Genomic DNA, 21,375 nt, shown 5'->3' with positions numbered 1-21,375 from the left:
GGTGCACCAGCCTTCTTCTTTTTCTTTCTTTTTGCCTAATAAATCTTTGCCTCACATTCCGTGTGAGTCAACAGTCTTACTTGTGTGACATCGGACCCCATAACATCAGAAGCTGCAGGAAGGACCCTTCAGGAACAGGTATGGGAGAGACAGCCATGACAGGGGCCAGAGTGTGTCTTCCTCCCCCATAACATGGGGATGAGGATCTCAACTTAGTAGTCACTGTGAATATCAAATGTGATAAATAATAGCCACCACACCACGTGGCTGGCACTTTGCAAGCAGCAGGTAAATGGAAGAGATTTATTATATTGCCACATCTAACACCATCACCATCCTCATTGTGAGCCTGCTTGTCCCTGTTAAACAGGTCCTGGCAGAAAGGTCAGCTCTGGGGGAGGAGACTGGAGAGGCTGGGCTGGTATCATAGACACAGCAGGGATGATTGTTAGGTCCCTGGGTTTGCCATCCAGGACTGACAGGAACAACCGCTTGGGCCCAAAGCTTTTCATAACCCCGGGTGAGAGAGCAGGCAGAAGAGTGACTCCAAATTGCTCAGTAGAGAGGTGACTAGAAGCCTGTTTCAGGAAGTGGGGGAGAGAGTCTGGCACTGCAGGGGGGGGGGGGAGAGGGAGCTATGGACGAAGGACTGAGACTCAGGCCAACATGGTAGGAGGGAGGGGCATTCCTTTCCTGGCTCTGGATTTTGGGCTGGTTACTGGGGCTCTCTGGAGTTCCTGTAGAATGCCCTCCTTCAGGGAGGTAAGGTTTGGATTATATGTCCTCACCTAGTACCAGTAGTGGGGGGAGGGTAGGTGCCATTCTGCATGGAACGTAAGGCTTAGCCAATTTCCTTTGCAGCAGATGAGGGGTATCTGGTCCCGGGCAAGCCTGTTGGGAGGGGGTGGGCAGGAGAGGCAGCTTTGTTGAAATCTAACTGTGATGTTATCTTCCCCATCCGTGCTCACTGAGGCGCCAAGGAACAACACCTGGCACCATTTCCTGTAAAACTCCCTTCTTCACATCAACAGCACCTTTCTCCCCAGAACTGCAAGTACTCCGACTCTCTTGTTTGCACTCCAAACTGGAGCAGAGCTTGGAAGAAGGGCTGAGCCAGATGGGGTTGTTTGCTCCCTGCCTGGGAAATGCAGATTTCAAACTTAAGTCAGCGAAAAGATTCCAAAACCTTCCTGTCCTTTCTTTCCCCGTGCCTCCTGCCTCCCACCCCCTCCAGCAGATCTCATGTCTACGTAAGAAGTCTCGCCAGCACTCTATGCTCCCACATCCCGGTGCTTTGTGCATTTGGCTCTCCCCTCCCCATTTCACAGAGGTGCAGTGGGCGGAGGGGACGGTGGGAATCATTCCGAGTCCCCAGATCCTCAGCCCAGAACAGAGCAAAGCCTGACAGCAAAGGCTGCCAGGAAGGTTCAGCAAGAAGTAGGCATCCCCGCAGAATTGCGCTGCCTTTCAAAAGTGACAAGGTCAGCGGCAGAAACACAGCCTGAAAATGGGGGACCTATTCTCCTGGCGAATGTCTGAGCCCTCCCCAGTAAAAGCAGCAGACAGGGCAAAACCAACTCACAGAATGACTGAGCGGAAACCCTGAAAGCCCTTGGAGGAAGCTAGGAAAAAAGAGATGGATATGCCTGTTTTCTTTTGTTTAGAAGCAGGGAATCTGTTTCCTAGTAATTGGTCCCAATAAAATGGGGGATTCTGAGCTGGGGGGGAGGGGCTGCTGATTATGGACCCCTTGCTGAGCCAAGGTGGTTGTGGGGAGGGATAAAGACACTGAAATGGCTCTTTGCTGTTTCTTTACCATTGATTTCATGTTCCAGGCACTTCGGAGGTCTTTGTCAAAGAATCTTCATAGATTGCTAGTCAAACCTTCTTGTAGGCTTCTCGCAGCTGGAAGCAGCTTTTGTTCTTTCTCTGGGCTCTGTTCTTCCCCACTCCCTTGGCTCTGTGCTTCTAAGTAGTCCTGTAAAATTGTTTTGTTACTTTTTTTTTGACAGAAGACAGGATCACACTGTCCAGGCTGGTTTAAAACGCAACTAGGCAGCCAAGACTAGCTTCAAATTCACAGTGGGCCTCCTGGGTGCCGGGATCACAGGTGTGTGCCACTCTGCCCGGCTTTGTCTTAGTTGGTCAGGACCTTGGGGTCGTAAGTACTCTGAAACCATGATGGTGCTCAGGAGTGCTGGGAGAAGTCTGGTACACGGGAATGTGTGTATAGCTGGAATTACTTCTTTTAAAAAATATTTTATTGCCAGGTGTGGTGGCACGCACCTTTAATCCCGGCACTTAGGAGGCAGAAGTAGGAGGACTACTGCAAGTTTGAGGCCAGCTGTGAACTAGAGTTCCAGGTCAGCCTGAACTAGAGTGAGATCCTACCTCAAAACATTAAAAAATTTTGGGCTGGAGAGATGGCTTAGCGGTTAAGCGCTTGCCTGTGAAGCCTAAGGACCCCGGTTCGAGGCTCGGTTCCCCAGGTCCCACGTTAGCCAGATGCACAAGGGGGCGCACGAGTCTGGAGGTCATTTGCAGAGGCTGGAAGCCCTGGCGCGCCGATTCTCTCTCTCTCCCTCTATCTGTCTTTCTGTGTCTGTCGCTCTCAAATAAATAAATTAAAATTAAAAAAAATAAAAAAATAAAATAAAAAAACATTAAAAATTTTTTAAATGACAATAATACTATTTTTTTTTACTTATTTATAAGCACAGAGGGGGAAGGTGTGTGCCAGCACCTCAGATGTATGCACCACTTTGTGCATCTGGCTTTACGTGGGTGTGGGGAATCAAACCTGGACCATCAGACTTTGCTTTTAACTGCTGAGCCATCTCTTTGGCCCTGGAGTTATTTCTTTTGTTTTAATGCTTCTCGGCGGTCAGGATCCTCAGCTTTCAAAGGCTTCTGTGGCTGGCCACTGCAGTGGGAGTTCTGTAGAGCCTTCTCATGCCTCTGCTGAGAAAGAAACAGTCAATGCTGGGGGGGGACTTCAGATCATCTGCTATGGCCACACACGTTCTCAGCCAACCCCATTTGTAGTATTTCCTTTTTATGTATAACAAAACACATAAGATTGGGTACTTTTTTAAAAAAGAAATTTAGTTAGCTCACAGTTTTTTAAAGCTGTATGACCAAGAGTCAATAGCCCAGTCTGTTCAGGCTTTAGGGACTGGTTCTTTGCCAAAGGGAATAGACACACACCCTTGACTGCATCACAAGAGTTCAGAGATGCAGGAAGGGCACTAGCTGCTTGAAGGCAGGAGAGACCCCCTGTTAGCACAGGAAGCCAGGGTATTCAGAATATTCAGGGCTCAGGCTTGCTTTCTTTTTTCAGTTCTTCAGCCTGGTGAGAATTAACTAAAGCCCCAGGGGAACGACACTAACCCCTTCTGCATTCAGATGCCTCACCACTGAGCTACACTTCCTGCATTCCATTCATCCCCCCTAAGGGTAGCACCCTCAGTGACCAAACCACCTTCCACTGGGCCCTACCTTAAAGGTCCCGCCACATCAATACCACCACACTGGGACCAAGCTTCTAGCACACGAATGTCTGGGAGGGAAAGCCACATCCAGATCATAACACCACTGAGAAGGCGTCTGAGGCTTAGAGTGAGATAGGACTTTTGATCTCTTGTGTTCAGTTGGAAACAGTAGACAGCCTGGGACTAGTAAAGTGATTGTTTTTATATCTGTCTTGTTGGTAAGGAGATAAATGATAAGGATTTCCACCTATAGCTGATTGACCAAGAGATAGCGGAAGCCAAGGCGCACAGGTGGCCTATAAGGTGATGCCCAGGGAACGGGCCCAGGTCCCCATGTCGCCTCCCCTTCTCTTCCAGGCTCCAGATGCTGGAGGCCATCTGCAAGCACTGGGAAGGCCCCATCAGCCTGGCTCTGTACCTGTCAGATGCCGAGGCCCAGCAGTTCCTCCGCTACGCCCAGGGCTCCGAGGTGCTCATGAGCCGTCGCAACGTGGGCTACCACATCGTGTACAAGGAAGGCCAGTTCTACCCCGTGAACCTCCTGCGCAACGTGGCAATGAAGCACATCAGTACGCCCTACATGTTCCTGTCTGACATTGACTTCCTGCCCATGTATGGGCTCTATGAGTACCTCAGGTAAGGACCAGCAAAGATCCAGCTGCTACCCCCATAAGGTCACATTGAGCCAGATCCCAAGCCCCTCAGAATTACCGTCCGGTCTGACACTTTTAATACATGGAGCACCTGAGACCCAGGAAGAGGAAGGGGCCCAGCCAGAGGTAGCACTGCTGCCTGGAGGTTCCGACGTTAGACACCTGAGTTCTCATTGCCCTCACAAACAGAGAAGAACCTGAGTTTGCATAACAGCATGCTGGCTTGGTCTAGGAACCATCCTGTTTGTCTCCCAGACGAAAGTCCTCTCTGTCCCTCTTCCAAATTTGCAGTGGGCAGCTTCCTGGCAACCATTCTCCAAAGATCGCTACCTGTTCTTTAAAACAACCTAAGAGATAGAGATGCCTAACGTGTATGGGAACAATTGTGTGCCGCAAATTATTCAGTGCATTTGACAGATAGGGTCTCATTCCATTCCTTCCTCCAGCCGTGCCTTATGTGGGTCATATTCTTGACTTTGTTTTTCCAAGTGGGAGCAAGGCTTAGAGCCATTGGCCCTGGCTGAGGCCGGAGCACAACTTGTCACGGGCCTGGTCTCATCAATACTGCTGCGGTGGCTCTCCAGGGTCCTCGTCCTCTGTCCCCACGTAGCAGAGCAAAGGAGAGCTGGAGAAAGCACTTCACTGGTGCAAGGCTGGGTTGCTACATAGAGAATGACATTTATTATAGAGTTATAAACAACACAAATTAAAAGGGGCTGTAGAATTCACATAGCCCAAAGGTCTGTTTGTACACAGGATATGTACATAAGATACAAAAGGTCCAACACCATCATCAGAGGATCCTACTTTATCTGCTGTCATTTGTCAACATGGGTTATCTCTATAACCAAGCAGTGTCTACCAGGACCCAAGCACACAAAGAAGTGCTTGGCATATCTTATCACATGCCATGCATGTCTATCATATCTTCTAGTAAGGAATAGCAGACTCACAGATGCAAAATCTCTGGCTCACATCCAGTTTGCACAGGTACCTAGGACAGTATTTGGACCAGTGTCCAGAGGGTTCCAGGTTTACAAGCTATCCTAGGTAGACTTGCCTGGCTGCTTGGGGTTTCTGACTATTCCTAACAGCTAGGATCTAGTCTATTGCCTTCTTCCTCCCTCTCGTTCTCCCTCCCTCTCTTCCTCTCCATCTGTCTCTTACTCACTGTGGTGGTTTGATTCAGGTGTCCCCCATAAACTCAGGTGTTCTGAATGCTAGTTTCCCCAGGTGATGGCAATTGGAAATTAAAGCCTCCTGGAGGTGGTGCATTGTTGAGGGCAGGCTTCTGGGTGTTAGAGCCAATGTCCCCTTGCCAATGTTTGGCACACTCTCCTGTTCCCATTGTCCACCTGATGTTGGCCAGGGGGTGATGTCCACCCTCTGTTAATGTCAGCTTCCCTCCAAGCCTATAAGTCAAAATGAACCTTTTTTTTCCCCCACAAGCTGCCCTCAGTCGGGTGATTTCTGCCAGCAGTGCAGACCCACTCTCACTAAAGGGTGGACTTAGTGGAGCATCTTCTGGGGTATGCGTCCAACTTCTGGATCAAACGAGTTTCGTTTCAGGGTTGTGTTGAAGTTCTGTAGCTTCAGTCCCTCCCTGGTGAGCAGGGCGGACCATCCCCAGCCTCTGAGATATTTAGGATTAATGATCCGAGGCAGTGTAAGCCTCCTCCATCTCTGAGGCAGGAGGCACGCATCGCAGAGCACCATGAACCAGGACTTCTGACCTCAGCGCACCCCAGACCCGTGGAGCTTTTTCTCCAGGCCCAGCTCCAGTGTGTGTGGCGAGCGCGCCCCCATGTGGCCAGATGAGATTCTCATCCCTGGTGGCTTGCAGGCCGAGGAACAAAGTGAGGGCCAGGTGGAAAAAGAAAAGAAAGGCTTCACGCCTGCACCCAGGCCCATCTTCCACTTTCTGAGCTGTTCTCCAAAAGCACCGGAGGGGCCTTCAGTCCAAGCAGCTGAAAGTAAACTGGCCTGGCTGTAGGGCACTGTAGTATCTTCTTTCCCATCAGGGGCCCATTTTATGACTTTTACCTTCTGGGCAGCATGGTTTAAACAAAAAAAAAAAAAGGACACTGAAACAGACTGCTAAGTTGCCTCCCTGTGTTTCATTGGACAAAGACATAAAAGTTGCTCATTACATCTTCCCCATGCTCGATAACAGATGCTGCCCACTAGCTAAACTTTTGCTCAGCGCAGTCACTATGTGATTCCCGCTGAGATTTTGAAACAGGACAAGTTGCACCTCAGACTCCATTGCTGTCTTCCCATAACTCACCCAAGAAATCCAAGCCCGGTTCAGGAGAGGCCACAGCCCCATCTGAGGGAGGGACAGCTTTCTGCTCCATTTGTACCGTTACCACTTTGGGGCACAAGACTGAAGTCACTAGGTCTTCATATTTTTGTAGAGATGCAAAGAATCTGGATTTCTGTGTGTTTGCTTTCTTAGTGTTAGCAGACAATGAAAAATAAGTTTTTGATGCTGTGAAATCAAGCCAAACACATCTCCGGGCTGCACTGAACCTCCTGTCCCCCCATCCCCAGACCCCCAGTTTGTAACTCCTGACCTGGAAAATTCCTAGGCACCATAATTTGAACAACTAGTAAGGACCGTGATTCTATCAGCAGCCCTAAGTAAGCACACATAACTTTTTGCATATATAAGCAACTGTATTGATTTTCCAGTGAACAGAAACAGAAAATCTCCTGACGAATAGCAAGGTTTTGCTTCTGGTTATCACTGGATTTGCCTCGATGAGGTTAAGGGTGCTGTTGGTCACAGTATTTCCCAACAAGGCAAGGCCAGCCTCAGATCATGGTAGAAACTGGAAACTTCTTTAGCAGTGAAATCTGACCAAATGTTATACCCAAATCCTGGTAAAATACTAATAGTAAAAAAATAAATAAATAAATAAGTGGAAGTGACAGTGTAAGACGTCCTTGCCACACGCCAAGAAACCCTGCCAGCTGCTTTGGACCATTCTGTCTCTGCTCTTCATGCGTCTGCATGAGGCGGGAGCCCACAGGTGACCAAGCCAGGGCCCCAGGAATACTGTCAACGAAGGTAGCTTTCCATCTATACAGCCTGCTCATTACACAGCCGGGGCCAGGCCACTCTCACACCCCACAATGCCAGAGCAGGCTGACTGGCACCCCTCTGATTGCACCCCAAACACTTGCTCATCCTGTGCCTCTTAAGGTCTTCCTTCGTTTCCAAAAAAAGTTCAGCATCATAGCTCTCTCTGAGCAGTTGCTTAGCAACCAGCTAATATTACAGCAAAAACAAACAGCACAATTGGGAAAATAATGAAATCAGCTCTATACACGGAAAGAGTGTCTCTGAAATCTCCCCCATCCCTTCCCCTTTGTCTGCTAAAATAAAGGAGTCAGCAGAGGTAGAGCTTTCACTCTTTTTTTTTTTTTTTTTCTCAAGGTAGGGTCTCACTCTAGCCCAAGCTGACCTGGAATTCACTATGGAGTGTCAGGGTGGCCTTGAACTTATGGCGATCCTCCTACCTATGCCTCCCGAGTGCTGGGATGAAAGGCATGAGCCACCACGCCCGGCAGAGCTTTCACTCTTGATGGCAGTGTGAAGTTCAGGGACATGTGGCAGAAATCATGCAGACTTGGACTTGAACCCAGGCTCCACAACGCTTATCAAGTATGTGACTTGGGGTAGCTTGTGCCATTTTCCAATGCTCCTTTCCCTTAGTTAATAAGAGGGCTCCTAATTGCCTCCTTCAGGGTTAAAGTGGGCACTCCACAGGAGTTAATTTTCTGTCTTATGGCCTGTTCACAGCATTCAAACATTCAGTGTTGAATTTCTTTGTCGGTCCTCACCCAAACTCCTCCCATTGCAAACTCCCTGCTACCTTCATTAGAGCTTACGTACCTACGTGGGAGCATCTCTCTCTTTCTATTTTTCTTTTCTCCTGTGGTCCTTGATCTACAATGGTTCAATTTACATTTTTGCAACTTTGCAGTGGTGTGCAAACAATGTGCACCTGTCCCACAGAAACTGTGCTTCAAGCATTGCATTTTGGTCTTTTCCCTGGCTGGCAGCATGTGGTGTGATCCTGTCTCCTGAGGCTGGACAGCAGCTTCCAGTCAGCCACACGGTCATGGGGAAGACAATTGGCTACAGTGTGCCATGTGGCCAGGCTACGGGGCTGCGTAGACTGCGTGGGTTTTCAGTGGCGCCTAATCCAAAGAGCATCTCTCCTCCTTATGTAGTGTTCATGTGGTCTTGGCAGTGGAACCACCCTTACTTTCCTTATCTGTCATGTGGGGATTTTAACACTTCTTCCTTATAAGGTCTTGGGGATGTTAGGGGTGATAGTATTTGGAAAGCACCTAGCACTGCCCAGAACATTCTTCTTCCTGTGTTGCCCACCACGTAGGGCCGGACCTGTGATAGCGCGCAGAATGGACAAGGTTTCCACCTACTTGATGGTTGCATTCCGACTATATTTGCTGCTGCTGCTATTGTTGTTATCACTGTCATTGTGGATGTGGAAACAGAAGATACGGGGGCTGAGACTAACCGCGGATCACTGATGTTGAGTGAGCAGGGTAGACCCGGAAAAGAGCTGCTCGCTGTCCTCAGCCTTGGAGACCAGTGATTAGAATGACAAGAGACAGCGGGGTCCCTTAGAGGGACTTAGAGGCAGCTGGTGTAGCTCATGTGTGGACCTGGACCTGGCAGAGATGGGGGGAGGGGACATGCGCCCAGCTGCTGTGGCAGTTACCTTCGCATTGCTGGGACTCAACCCCCAGCCCAAAGCAGCACACGGTTAGGAAAGCGTGGTTTCAGCCGACAGTCCGGGGGTAACTTTCAACACGGCAGGCAAAACATGGCGAGAGGGCTGGAGAGATGGCTTAGCAGTTAAGCGCTTGCCTGTGAAGCCTAAGGACCCCGGTTCGAGGCTCGGTTCCCCAGGTCCCACGTTAGCCAGATGCACAAGGGGGCGCACGCGTCTGGAGTTCGTTTGCAGAGGCTGGAAGCCCTGGCGTGCCCATTCTCTCTCTCTCTCTCCCTCTATCTGTCTTTCTCTCTGTGTCTGTCGCTCTCAAATAAATAAATAAATAAATAATTAAAAAAAAAAAACATGGCGAGAGTAGACCGCCAGACGTCACATCTCCACAGAGAGCAGGGAGGAAGTAGAAAGTAAACTGTTGTGGACACTCAGCGGGCTGGACTAATAGACCGCAAGACCTGCCTCCAGAAACCTCCTCAAGCAAGGCCACATCTCTGCCAGGCACTGACAGCTGAGCATTGAAGCATTACTGCAAAGCCTTGGGGTTCTGGGGGACATTGGCAGTCAAACTACCACAGCCTCATAGCTGGGGCTGTCCACACTAGAAGGCTAGGGCAGGTTGGCAGCCTCTGTCACCTGCATACGCCTCATCTCTGATCAGTGCCAAAAGCCCAAAGTGTCTCTGCCGTCCTCACTGTGTTTATCTACTGGGGAGCAAATGTTCCACACTGGCAGGCTGTGTCAAAAAGTGTACAGGAATGACTAATCAGTACAATTCTTTCCGAGGGGACACCTTGCCACCTCTCTTCCCATCTTCCCTGGCAAATAGTGGAGCGAATGCAGAAACGTGCACGTGGCACCAAGCGAGGAGGGCTGGCTGCCTGCCAAGACATGTTACCAGGTGGCATTTCCTTGGGCTCGTTCATCCTTTTAATTCAGCTATATCAATAACTTTGAACATTTATTGAGTACTTGTAATGTGCCAAGCACTGTTATAAGCCCCTCTGCATGCAGGTTTGCACCAAGCATCACCTCGGTTCATTTTACAGATGAGGATGTCTCAGGGAGCCGTGTGACTGAGTGGGTACCTCATGCATCCTGGGCTGTTCTGAAGTTGTCCTCTGCTTAGCCCACTGATTGATTGGCTTACCTAATGGGCTCGAGCTTGACTTTGTCATGATGACCATAATCATCTTCATAACTTGCATATGCCAAGAGGTCTGTGCATCAAGGGACTGCCTGAACCTTTGTCTGAGATAATCCATTCAATCTTTATAAAACCCCACAGCTCACATCTAGGTCCTGATACTGTCACACCTCACAGGGGAAACAAACAAACTATAGTGTGCAGGGTTGTAACCTGTCCAGAGTGTGAGCGCTGAACGCATGCGTAGTGGTGCGCACGTCTGTAATCCCCGTGCACCTGTGGCAGTGGGTGGTGAAGTTGGGACAACCCCTAAGCTCACAAGCGGGTTAGTCTGGCCTCCCCAGCAGCAAAACGAGAGAGTCTATCTCAAAACAAAGTGGAAGGAGGGGACCAGCACCTCAAGGTTACCAACACCTCAAGGTTGTCCTCTGATCTCGAGACACACATCCACCTTTATACACAAATTAAAAAAAAAAAAAAAAAAAAGAACCAAAGCTGATGAGTGTCCAGGTCATCTCGGAATCCTGGCTGCCTACTGCAGAGCTGCCCTTCTAATCGAACCCTCCTATGAGCAGCCCACACTAAGCACCTGCTTTTGGCAGGCGTTCTATGATGTGTGTCACTGAAGCTAATGCCTGGACAAGGAAGGAGTTCACTAGGCATGCTGAGAGTTCCAGGAGATGGTGGAGAGCAGAGGCTGTGTCCCAGAGCCAGGCCCATGGTCAGGTGCTCAGAAGACTATAGCTGCTGCTGCTGTTACAGTTCACTCCTCAGAGCTCACTCTTGGCCCCTCACTCAGCCTCTCTAAGCATGTTAAAATAACACGGCGCCTCCCTCTTGCTGGGGCTTGGGAGCCCCTCCCACTCACTCTCAGTTGATCGTGGCCCGTCTGACCTCATCCATCGTGTGTGTCTGTCTTACTTTACCCTCTCCCTGGCAGCTCTGTCTTCCTCATTTGCAAGTCCTTGCTATTGTCCCCCACGTGCCTCCTGGAGGCCTAGCTGCCAGGAGCTCATTTCCTAGGCAATTCTAACAGCATCCAAGCAAACCTATTTCCTGGCCCCCATGTGCCAGGATATGAAGAAAGGGCAGGGCTGGGCCAGACCTATCAGCCCAGGCAAGCATAGCACGGCTCCGGCTATGTGTCCTCAGAAGTGTGGTTCCAACAATTTCCCAGCGGGCTGGTTGAAAACCATGCGTGCATTTAGTACCGCTGATGTTAGGCCAATCACAAGGAGCTGACGGGCAGAGAAGGGCTTCTCGGGGTTCCTCTAGTATCTCTCTCTTTACATACTTCTCTCCTTCATCTGATCTCCCTCCCCTATCTCTCTCTCTCTCTCACACACACACACACTCTCTGGTCTCCCCAGCAGCAAAATAAGAGATGCTATCTCAAAACAAAGTGGAAGGAGGGGACCAACACCTCAAGGTTGTCCTCACACTGTGGCTGTGAGGGCCAGACTGTGCAGGGAGTGCTTATCATGGGGCTCAGCCCAGTGAGACTAAGGGTACAGTCATCTCCAGGGAGCAGGAGAACAAATCCCAGGAACATACTGGACTTGTCATTGCAGTCAGGTTCACATCGCTGGCAGAAACCACCCGACCAAGAGCAGCTTTGGGGGAAAAGGAGGTTTAGTTTGGCTTATAGCCTAGAGGGGGGAAGATCCACGATGGTAGGGGAAAACAATGGCATGAGCAGAGGGTGGACATCACCCTCTGGCCCACATAAGGTGGACAACAGCAACAGGAGAATCTGACAAACACTGGCAAGGGGAAACTGGCTATAACACCCATAAGCCCACCCCCAACAATACACTGCCTCCAGGAGGCGGTAATTCCCAAATCTCCGTCAGCTGGGAACCTAGCATTCAGAAACCCTGAGGTTTGGGGGACACCTGAATCACACTCCCACACTCGTCATGTGGGAACCCGTGGAAGGAAACACTGAGGCCGCAGAGGCAGGAAGAGGAGGCTACAGGGAGTCCAGCTCCTCCCACGGTTGTGCTCCAGGCTCAAGAGACAGAGCAATGCCAGTGGGAACTTTACAAAACAGATGAGGACTCCAGCACAAAAGTCATGCCTCCTCTCTTCCCCTTTTCTTTTCTTTTTTAAATTTCTTTTTTATTTTTATTTATTTGAGAACGACAGCGAGAGAAAGAGGCAGATAGGTAGAGAGAGAATGGGTATTCCAAGAGCCTGCAGCCACTGCAAAAAAACTCCAGACTCGTGTGCCCCCTTGTGCATCTATCTGACTTACGTGGGTCCTGGGGAATGGAGTCTCAACCCAGGTCCTCAGCCTTCACAGGCAAGCGTTCAACCACTAAGCCATCTCTCCAGCCCTCTCCCGCTTTTCATATAACTTCCATGGGAGTCCCTGGGAGTTTGCACAAGAACCACTTGGATTCCTCGCAACTCAGGCTTGATTAAACAATGGGCTCTGTGGCATTCAAGGCTATAGGACTAGGTTGTAGCAATGCAGGGCTCAGAAGTGGGCAAGGGTCTCTCCTGGCATCTGATAGTGCCTCATGCCTTCAAGCCCAGGGTCCCCAAAAGATTGCCCCTTGTCAGTGCCCTACTGGCTGTTCACTGCAGCCAGAGATATCAGCACAGCCATGAAGTACCCCAAACCTCTGCCCAGGACGTCCCAGAATGAGACATGCAGATACCCGCAGCGGTCTCTCCAGACTAAGACAGAGAGCTGAGATGATCTTCGAAATTCTGCGAGGGTGTTCGTAAGTCATGGGCAGAGGTCTTTGGAGCTAAATGTAGGGTCAAGAGAGGTGAGCTTGGGAGCGTCTGTTAGATTTGACAATGAGGGGCATTGCTGACCTTGGCTAGACCCACGGAATCAAAGGCAGAGTCTAGCAGTTTGAGAAGTCCATGGGCAGTGCTCCCCCCCCACTCCCGACTCTCACACAGATAGACGCATGCTCCACTCACATTGCCTCCTTACCCTCAGAGCTCTGTATAGACAGACCTTGTGTACTTGCTCATACAGCTCTGTGCCCAATGTCCATGTGTCTGGTTTCATTAATATTCATCAGCTAGAGAACGTTATCTTAGTTCTCTTAATACCCAAGCCCATAAAATATCTATTATTATCAAGATAAGGAAACAAAGCCCCAGAGAGTTAAGAAAATGGCCTGTGATTACTCAATTACCCAAGTGGCGAAGTCCAGATGGAATCTCTATCATCTGATTTAGAAGATCACGCCGCTTGTCTCACAGTTCAGCCTCAGCATCCTGTGGGAGACAAAGGACCTCTGCATGGAAAATCATCTTAGCTGGCTCCTCTTGAAACATCAGAATAGATGCCCCCCCAATATGGCAGGCATGTAGCTGGAATTAGAGAGCAGCTGCCCCTTGATGCTGAGCACACACTGCCCAGCCTATCTTGCCATCCACTGCCATTAACTATCTTGCCTGAACCCAGCCTGCAAGCCCATCTGCTAGCCTGGTTCTATACCTCCTTAAAGTCATCCTGCTGATACAGAGAGAAGGAAGCACATGATCATTTCAAAACCATTTTCCCTTTAGGGCTGGGAGATGGATATAGTGCTTGCCACACAAGCATGAGGACCTGAGTTCAGATTCCTCAGTGCCCCTGTACAATGCTGGGCCTGGGGGAGGGTGTGAATGCCTGCAATCCTAGCACTAGAAAGGAAGAAAAAGGGAATTGTGGGGACTCATTGGCCAGATAATTTAGCTGAATTGCTCACTAGGTTCAGCAAGAGACCCTGTCCCAAAGAACAGGTACCCTTTGTTGATGTGAACTCTGACATACATATGAGCATGCGTACACACGTGCACACAACCATATTCACATGCAATGTAATGTTATTTTCTGTTGAAACAGCTGTGCTCTCGTGTTTTTCTTTACCACACAGGTGTGCCTTTCCTAATTGTATTTTCACGAAGGAACAGCAGTTTGAGCGGGTGATAGGTACCCATACCAGTGACAGAGGAAGGGCCTTTCAGGGAGTGCTTGGCATAGAAGACACGTTCAGAGAAAGGGCCTGGAATTAGGTAGTTAATCCTCTGGAGGGAACTGGCAGAGAGCTCGAATCCCATTTTCAGGCACGTTGTATCACCTAGAGGGGTCTATTAGAAAACACAGATCTTCCCTCGCAGCTCCCATCTCTCAGTGAAAGGGCAGACATCTTGGGCCTTGATGGTAACAAAGCCCATGACAAGAGCTGGACCGGTTCTAGAACCATCTTAGTGGCGTCTTGGTGCTGGCTGAAAGGTTTTTCTTAGTTCTTTCTCTATAAAGCATATAAATTAATTCTTCCAAAGGCTATAATCACTTAAGATTAAAGTAAATATTTTGGGGGTGGGAAGGTTACCAAAAAGATATTGGCTATAGCAAAGCAGCCATGGCGACCTTAGTTCTCAGTCTGTTGCCCTGAACTCTCTAAATACCCGTCCTCCCGCTGCGCTAGCCAGACCCACACGTGACCGCCAGCATGCCTCCAGGACGGAGAGTGAGGAGACGCCATGGTGAGAGGCAGTCTTTTCCCAAGTGTGGTCCAGCTCTGCCCTCATGTTGGCCCAGTTGTGTAAAACCAGGGAAATACCACTCTAGATAGATAGATACAGATATAGATATAGATATAGATATAGATATAGATATAGATATAGATATAGATATAGATATAGATATAGATATATAGATATATTTGAGACAGAGAAAGGGAGGCAGGGAGAGAGATAGAGAAAGAATGGGTACACCAGGGCCACTAGCCACTGCAAATGACCTCCAGATGCGTGCACCACCATGTGCATCTGGCTTACATGGGACCTAAAGAATTGAACCTGGGTCTTTTGAATTCACAGGCATGTGCCTTAACTGCTAAATCATCTCTCCAGCCTGGAATTGCCACTCTAAATAGCCATTGCCCTCACACCCACCCGGTAACAGGGCTTGGTTGAACACTTCCAGTCTTCTTCCAAGATCTGGAAATCCAATTGCTAAATCAAATAGCAATCCCCAATTCTCATCCTACCTGACTTCTCAGCAAAACTGATTGCTAATAGGGACTCACTGGTAAATATCTTGTTTTTCTCTTGGCTTACAGAAATGCACCCATTCTGTTCTTCTGTGTAGAGACACCCCACCACCTCAGGTCCCAGACCCTGGGCAGTTGCGACATCATCAGTGATGTCATACTTACTTACAGCCTACGCTCGTCCTACTACATGGACCTTAAAATCAACCCCAGGTCACTCATAGCATGCACTATACTGTAAAAATGATTTAAGTAGTGCTTGTACAAGACTGATAATGGAATAATGTTCAAAATAGAGACCCTTTTCCCAATAATTTCAATCTGTGGCTCACTGAATCTGAGACGCCCACTGATACGGAGGCTGACTGGACCCCATCGTCCCCTGGCTGTTCTTCCGCTTCATGGGCTGCTCCCCATAGACCACTTCCCATCCTGGCCTCTCATTCCACCCTCATTCCCTTGGTGATGGCTCAGACTCATGACCACCTGTCTGCCACTGGTTCCCTAAACTTCTCAACCTCCTTGGACTTCCAAACACAGGTGTCTTAACAGCCACTGCTCTCCTAACATATGCACTTGGTTCTGTTACAGACATTCTCAAATGAACAGTTCAAAATAAAGTTCTGATTCCCACCCCCCACACACCAAGCCTGTTCCATCTTCTCCGTTGTTGGTGGTCCTGTCATTCCCATTACTTAAGCCAAAAGCTTCGCGGATCCTCAACCCCGTTCTCCTATCCAATGGATAGGGAGCTCACATTCACCACCTGCTCTGTTAATATCCTGGTCCAAGACCTTTGCCCTTTATCACTGATCCCCAACCCCCATGCAACAGCATAGTCTCCACACATGAGCCCGAGAGCCTTCCATTGCAGAAGGTAGATCAGCTCACTTCTCCACTTATAGCTCCCAACTGGCTCCTGCCTCATCAGGAGCAAAATGCCAAGACCTCTGAAGTAGCTTCCTGTTGCTGCTAAAAGAGACTATGGTGGCTTTACCCAACACGGATGTCCTACAGGACGGTTTTAGAGGTCAGAGCTCCCTCCTGAGGCTTTCAGGGTTAAAGTCAAGGTTCCTTTCTTTCTCAAGCCCTGGGAGAGGACTTGTTTTCCTCCTCCGAGAGGCTACCCACATGCATTGGCAGGGGCTGTGCCAGTCCAGTGTCTGCTTCTATCATCCCATCTCCTCTCGCTCTGACTCCCTTGCTTCGTTCTCACCTATGACTCTTGTGACTCTATCGGCTCTGCCCTATGATCCAGGCAAATTTCGCATTGCAGTAGCTTCATTAAATTACACCTGCAAGGCCCCTGAGGTCTTGGATTAGGACATGAGTGACTGTCTTTGGAGGAGACGCCATATTCTGTTTGCCACAACCTCCAGTGGCCGACAAGACCCTGTGAGATCTGCAGCACTCCCTGCCCCTGTTCCCATGTCTACGCTCCCTCCTTGTTTATTATTCTGTGCTTGTCATCCTGATCTGCCTGCTATTTCCTGAGCACACACTAGATATTAGGAACTTTGTACAGGGTGTTTGTTTAGTCATAAGAACCTTTACTCCACAAAACCATCTGACCTTCTCCCACCTCTGCTTCCAATAGGCATTAAACTCTCCCCTTCATGCGGGGGCTACCTTGACCACCTATGTCAGTTAACTTCTCATTGCTGTGACCAAATGCCTAATGAGAAGCAGCTCTTGGAAGGACTAGCTGACTTCAGCTTATAATTTGAAGTTACAGTCCTCTGTGGCAGGGAAGACCTGGCACCAGAAGCTGGTCACATTCAGTCCACAGCGATGAAGCAGGGAGCACTGAATGTGGGTGCTTAGCCAGCTCTCTCCTTTTCATTCAGTCCAGGACCCCAGCGCATAGAATGGCGCTGTCCACAGTTAGAGTTGGTCCTCCTACCTCAAACTAGAAAATCCCTCACAGACGTTCTCAGAGATCTGGTTTCCATGATCATTATAAATTCTGTCACGGTGACCAGACACAGACTATCACACTGCCCTCTTTCTCCTGACCCAGGGCATTCCTAAGGCCCTTGCATTATTCAGTGTTCTCTCTGGGAGTCCTGTGTTTCTGACACACTGTGTAATTCACCAGTTATGTTTATGTTGACTGTCTGTCTGTCCCTCTAACATGTAAGTCCCACAACTGCTGAAGCAGGACCTGGCTCAAGTGGGATGAGTGAATAATTGAGCCAGTGTGAGAGCTCATTAGTAAAGCCAGGTTCTGAGTGGATCTGGCAGCCAGTAGAACAAGGCCATTGTCACCATTGTGTCACCAGTGTGATCCACAGTGGACTGGCTTGAGGAGATGGGGAGGAGAGTGATGTGTACATTTTGTCTAAGCACTCTTCAAGTATGAACTCATGACATCTGTCCCAGCACTCCCAGAGGCTAACACTGCCGTTCTTGCCCATGTCCCACAGATACAGGAAGTGCAGAACAAAGAGGGTGAGTAGTTGGCCAGGTGCCCACCAAGCGCCAGGGTCTAGAGAGCTTTATCATCCCCATGGTGGCACTGAGGAGGTGATGGTCTAAGAACAAGTACCAGGCTGCTCCTTATTCTCTGTGAGACACTCACCCATAATCTCCTTATGCTCTAACCTAGGTCATTTCCACACTCTAAGGATGGGGAGAAAAGCCATATGGAAGAGAGAAATGTATGCGTGTGGAGATCCGCTGTCTGTTTGAACACTAAGAAGTCCCTCTAGCTAACACACACCCTTTCCTCTGGTTTTGGAACTAACCCTGAGACCCCTGAGATCAAAGGACCTCTACCCTCTCGATGCCCAGAGAATCCTGGCTATTCCCATCCCCGTTTCTTCTCCTGCTCACTCCTTCTACCAGATGAGAACACAGGGGTTTGGAAGTATTTGCTTGCTTGAGTGAGTGAGAAGGAGGTCTAATGGGAAAAGCAGACTCAAAAATAGACACTGTGGGGCTTCAAAGATCAGCTTCACCCAGCTCAGAGTTTTCCTGCCAGTTAGCTTCACCAAACTAGAACAGGTGAATTGACTGTCACGAAGACCTGACTTGTGTTTGACATGGAGAAGGTCTTGGAGGGCTGGCTGGAGTCCAATCTAATATTACCTGATTCTATAGACAAACCCTGTGTGTTGCCTTTTCAGAATCCTCCTGCACGTTCCCATTCTCCTCAAAGATCACAGGGATGCACTTGTGAATCAGTGATAACAAGGCAGGCATCAAATGAGGCTATAGAACCCTGAGAGAGAAGAGACCGCCTTCCTGTCTCCATGGACAGAGATAGGGAACTATGACGAAGAAAGGTGATGCCGTGTGTCCAAGGTCATAAGGGCAGGGCAGGCAGGTTTCAAAGCTTGTGCTCTCTGGCTCACAGTTCACTGTAGTTATGTATTCTTCATTGAATCAGCAGGGTCCTTGTCCATGAGGTAAATAACTCTGCAATCATCAGCCCAAACTATTATAGTACATTTGTGAATATATTTTTGCAAGAGCCCTGGACAAGAGGCAAGCACAATATACCAGCCAGGGTTCTCCAGAGGTAGAACCTCTAAGAGAGAGATGTAGAGGCATAGATGGGAAGATGGGTGGATAAATGGGTAGATGGAGGAATACAGAGAAGTATAAAAACAGATAGCTTTTTTGTTTTGTTTTGTTTTTGAGGTAGGGTCTCACTCTAGCTCAGGCCAACTTGGAATCTGGAATTCACTATGTAGTCTCAGGGTGGCCTCGAACTCACGGCTATTCTCCTACCTCTGCCTCCCAAGTGCTGGGATTAAAGGCGTACGCCACCACACCCAGCCAAAGAGATATCTTAAAGACTGACAGGCCTGTGACCTTGGCAAGACCAGCCAGGTGTTTATTATATTCCCGAGGCAACATCCCTCCTTTCAGGGAAGCCCAGTTTTTTTCTCTTAAGGCTTTCAGCCCACTGAACACACTGTGAAGGGTGAATTCCTTTCCTTGAGGTTGCCTGATCATAGACGTTAATCACAGCAATTGGACTAATGTTTTACCAAGCAACTGGGCGCTGTAGCCAACGCGGTGACACATAAAACAAGCCCTCACATGCCGCAGCCATCACATGCTTAGAGGTTAATACGTGCCAGGCACTGCCCCAAGCACATCCCCACGCACTGCTGAATACATTATAAGTGCATGAACTCTGTTTAAAATGCCTGCCCAAGAGGACCGCCGTGGTGGAATGAGGGCTGGAAGTCAGGGCTTCCACTAGATTCAACAACAGAAGGGAGACGTTTGGTAGTGGCCCCATGTCACTCAGCTTGTCAGAGCTGGCCCTAGGACGGAGTTCTCTTGACACCCAGAGCAGCTGTCTCACTCATCCTACTGTGTCTCTGCTTCTAGAATATTCTTCAGTCCTTGCACCCCTTAGCTTCCAGATAAAGGATGGTAACAGGTTGTCAACCTGAGTCAGCAACCCCACCACAGTAGGGCGCACTGAAGACGGGCCCAGGCCACCCTTCCCATCAGCAGATGTGGTCAGAGTCAATATCCCGCAACCACGTTACTGCCGAGACAGCTTCCTAATGAGACCCTCTCGGGACGTGGAGAGCAAAGCCTCCCGGAGCCGAGTCTGAAACGGACCCATCAGACGACACATCCGTGCTCGGGGCCATTCATGTTTCAGGGAAATCCAAGGGAATTTTCAGAAAGCAGCGCAGACTTGGAGTTGTAAGGCCTGCTGCCCACTGGGTCTGTTGGCTTTGGGTCTTGTCGTGTATTTATTAACGTCGTCTGGTTGCAAGCAACAGAAACCAAGAAGTTTAATTAAAATTTAAAAAAAATCAAAGTAAAGCAAGCCAAAGGGTGGGTGCATCTCTCATGGAATCAAAGTAGGATTAGAGGACCAGCGAATCAGACCAGAGAACCAAAGCGGCAAGGGGACCACAGCCCTTCAGAGCGCAGGCTGGCACGAGGCCAAGTCAGCCGTGGCTTCCCTGGCCTTCTTTCCCGTTCAAACTGTTAAGGGTTGTGAGTCCCTAGAATGGCCATGGTTCCCCGAAGACTTCCAGGCAACTGTGGGAAGCAAGGGTGAGCGCTCAAAAATGAAAGACTCACTTTGGGGAGACAATCTCTGTGAACAGCTCTGCATAATCAGTGGGGAAATGGGTTTTTAGGCAGTTGAGGATGGGAAGAGGGTCCTAAGGGGATTGGATGTACAAGGTTGCTTGCTGAAGCCTAATCAGCATATGGGGGACGTACATTCCAGCACATAAGTAATGGCAGGGAGAAGGTATAGGGTACAGGGCTCTGGGCTGTGCAAAGGTTGCTGGCTGATACCATCCAAGGAGTGTCCTGGCCAAAGGTGGCTGCCATGCACAGGGGCCACAGAAGAGGAATTACTTTGAGTAGCGCACTCCAAGAAGTGGCTGTGAAAACATCTGTGATTGTAATAGCAATCTGAGGCTTATCTAGAGAAGCCCATGTTTATAGATCTATAATCCATTGTGCATATCAGGTGTACATGCATGGGTTTTTTTTTGCGCTCATCTCATAATTCAGTCCTCCCCGAGCTGCCACTTCATCACATCTTAAAATAACTAGCCACAGATGCAAGTCTTGGGCGCCCATTTAGGCTTTGAGTGTCTCTTACGCACTGAGACTTGGAAAGACCCTGTAACCATGGTTGGCTTCAGGAAACTGTCCTTCTCTGACCTGCTCCAGGGCCTTACGCATTGATACTGAGCTCTGACGGTGTCCCTCTCGGCTTGCAGCTCTGTGATGCCCCTCACTGGCCCAGGCCACTGCAGTGACTTTCGCAGACTGTGGATATCCCTTGCGGACCAGCCCTGGTACCTGCTTATGTGCAGCTCTAAGTTTCTACTGGGTGAAGTGACTATACTAATATATTCACAGGCAGTGTGTGGCTGTGGAGGTTGCTGGTGCCAGGACTTTTCAAAACACCTTCCAGTGCCTGCCACTCCCTCAAGCCGTCCAAGCTGCATTTTCTATATCACAGATAGAAGCAGACAGGCCATGGCGGCACCAGGAGCCTCAAGTCACTGGTCTGAGCAGGAAACCAGAATGAAGTGCCAAAGTCAAGGCCAAAGGGGTCATAGCAGATCGAGCCAGCAAGGCAGTGACAGCCCTGTATTGTCATAGTTTCTACTTAGCACCGCATGCCTGCCTCCTGCGAGGTGTGCCAGTCAGTAGAATATTACCTCATCCACAGCAGCTCCAGGAGGTTGGCATTATTTTCACCATTCTAGAGGGAGGAGGAACCTGTGGTAGAGAGAAGCTAAATTACTTGGGCAAGATGACAAGACTATCATAAAATAACACCGCCAGGATTCAAATCTAGTCTGA

The 21,375-nt window shown here is 49.3% G+C and overlaps 1 protein-coding gene across 3 annotated transcripts in view; it reads left to right on the top strand.

The window, feature by feature from the left end:
- Large1 (LARGE xylosyl- and glucuronyltransferase 1) overlaps positions 1 to 21,375 on the top strand; it is a 576,767-nt gene that overhangs the window by 543,599 nt on the left and 11,793 nt on the right. For all 3 annotated transcript variants that reach the window (XM_045152294.1, XM_045152293.1, XM_045152295.1), the window contains exon 12: positions 3,849 to 4,127. In XM_045152294.1, coding sequence (XP_045008229.1) covers positions 3,849 to 4,127 — 279 coding nt within the window. The remainder of the gene's footprint in view (positions 1 to 3,848; positions 4,128 to 21,375) is intronic.

This window comes from Jaculus jaculus, chromosome 6, assembly GCF_020740685.1.
Source record: "Jaculus jaculus isolate mJacJac1 chromosome 6, mJacJac1.mat.Y.cur, whole genome shotgun sequence".
Classification (NCBI taxonomy): domain Eukaryota; kingdom Metazoa; phylum Chordata; class Mammalia; order Rodentia; family Dipodidae; genus Jaculus; species Jaculus jaculus.
This window is presented reverse-complemented; position numbering and strand designations above follow the sequence as displayed.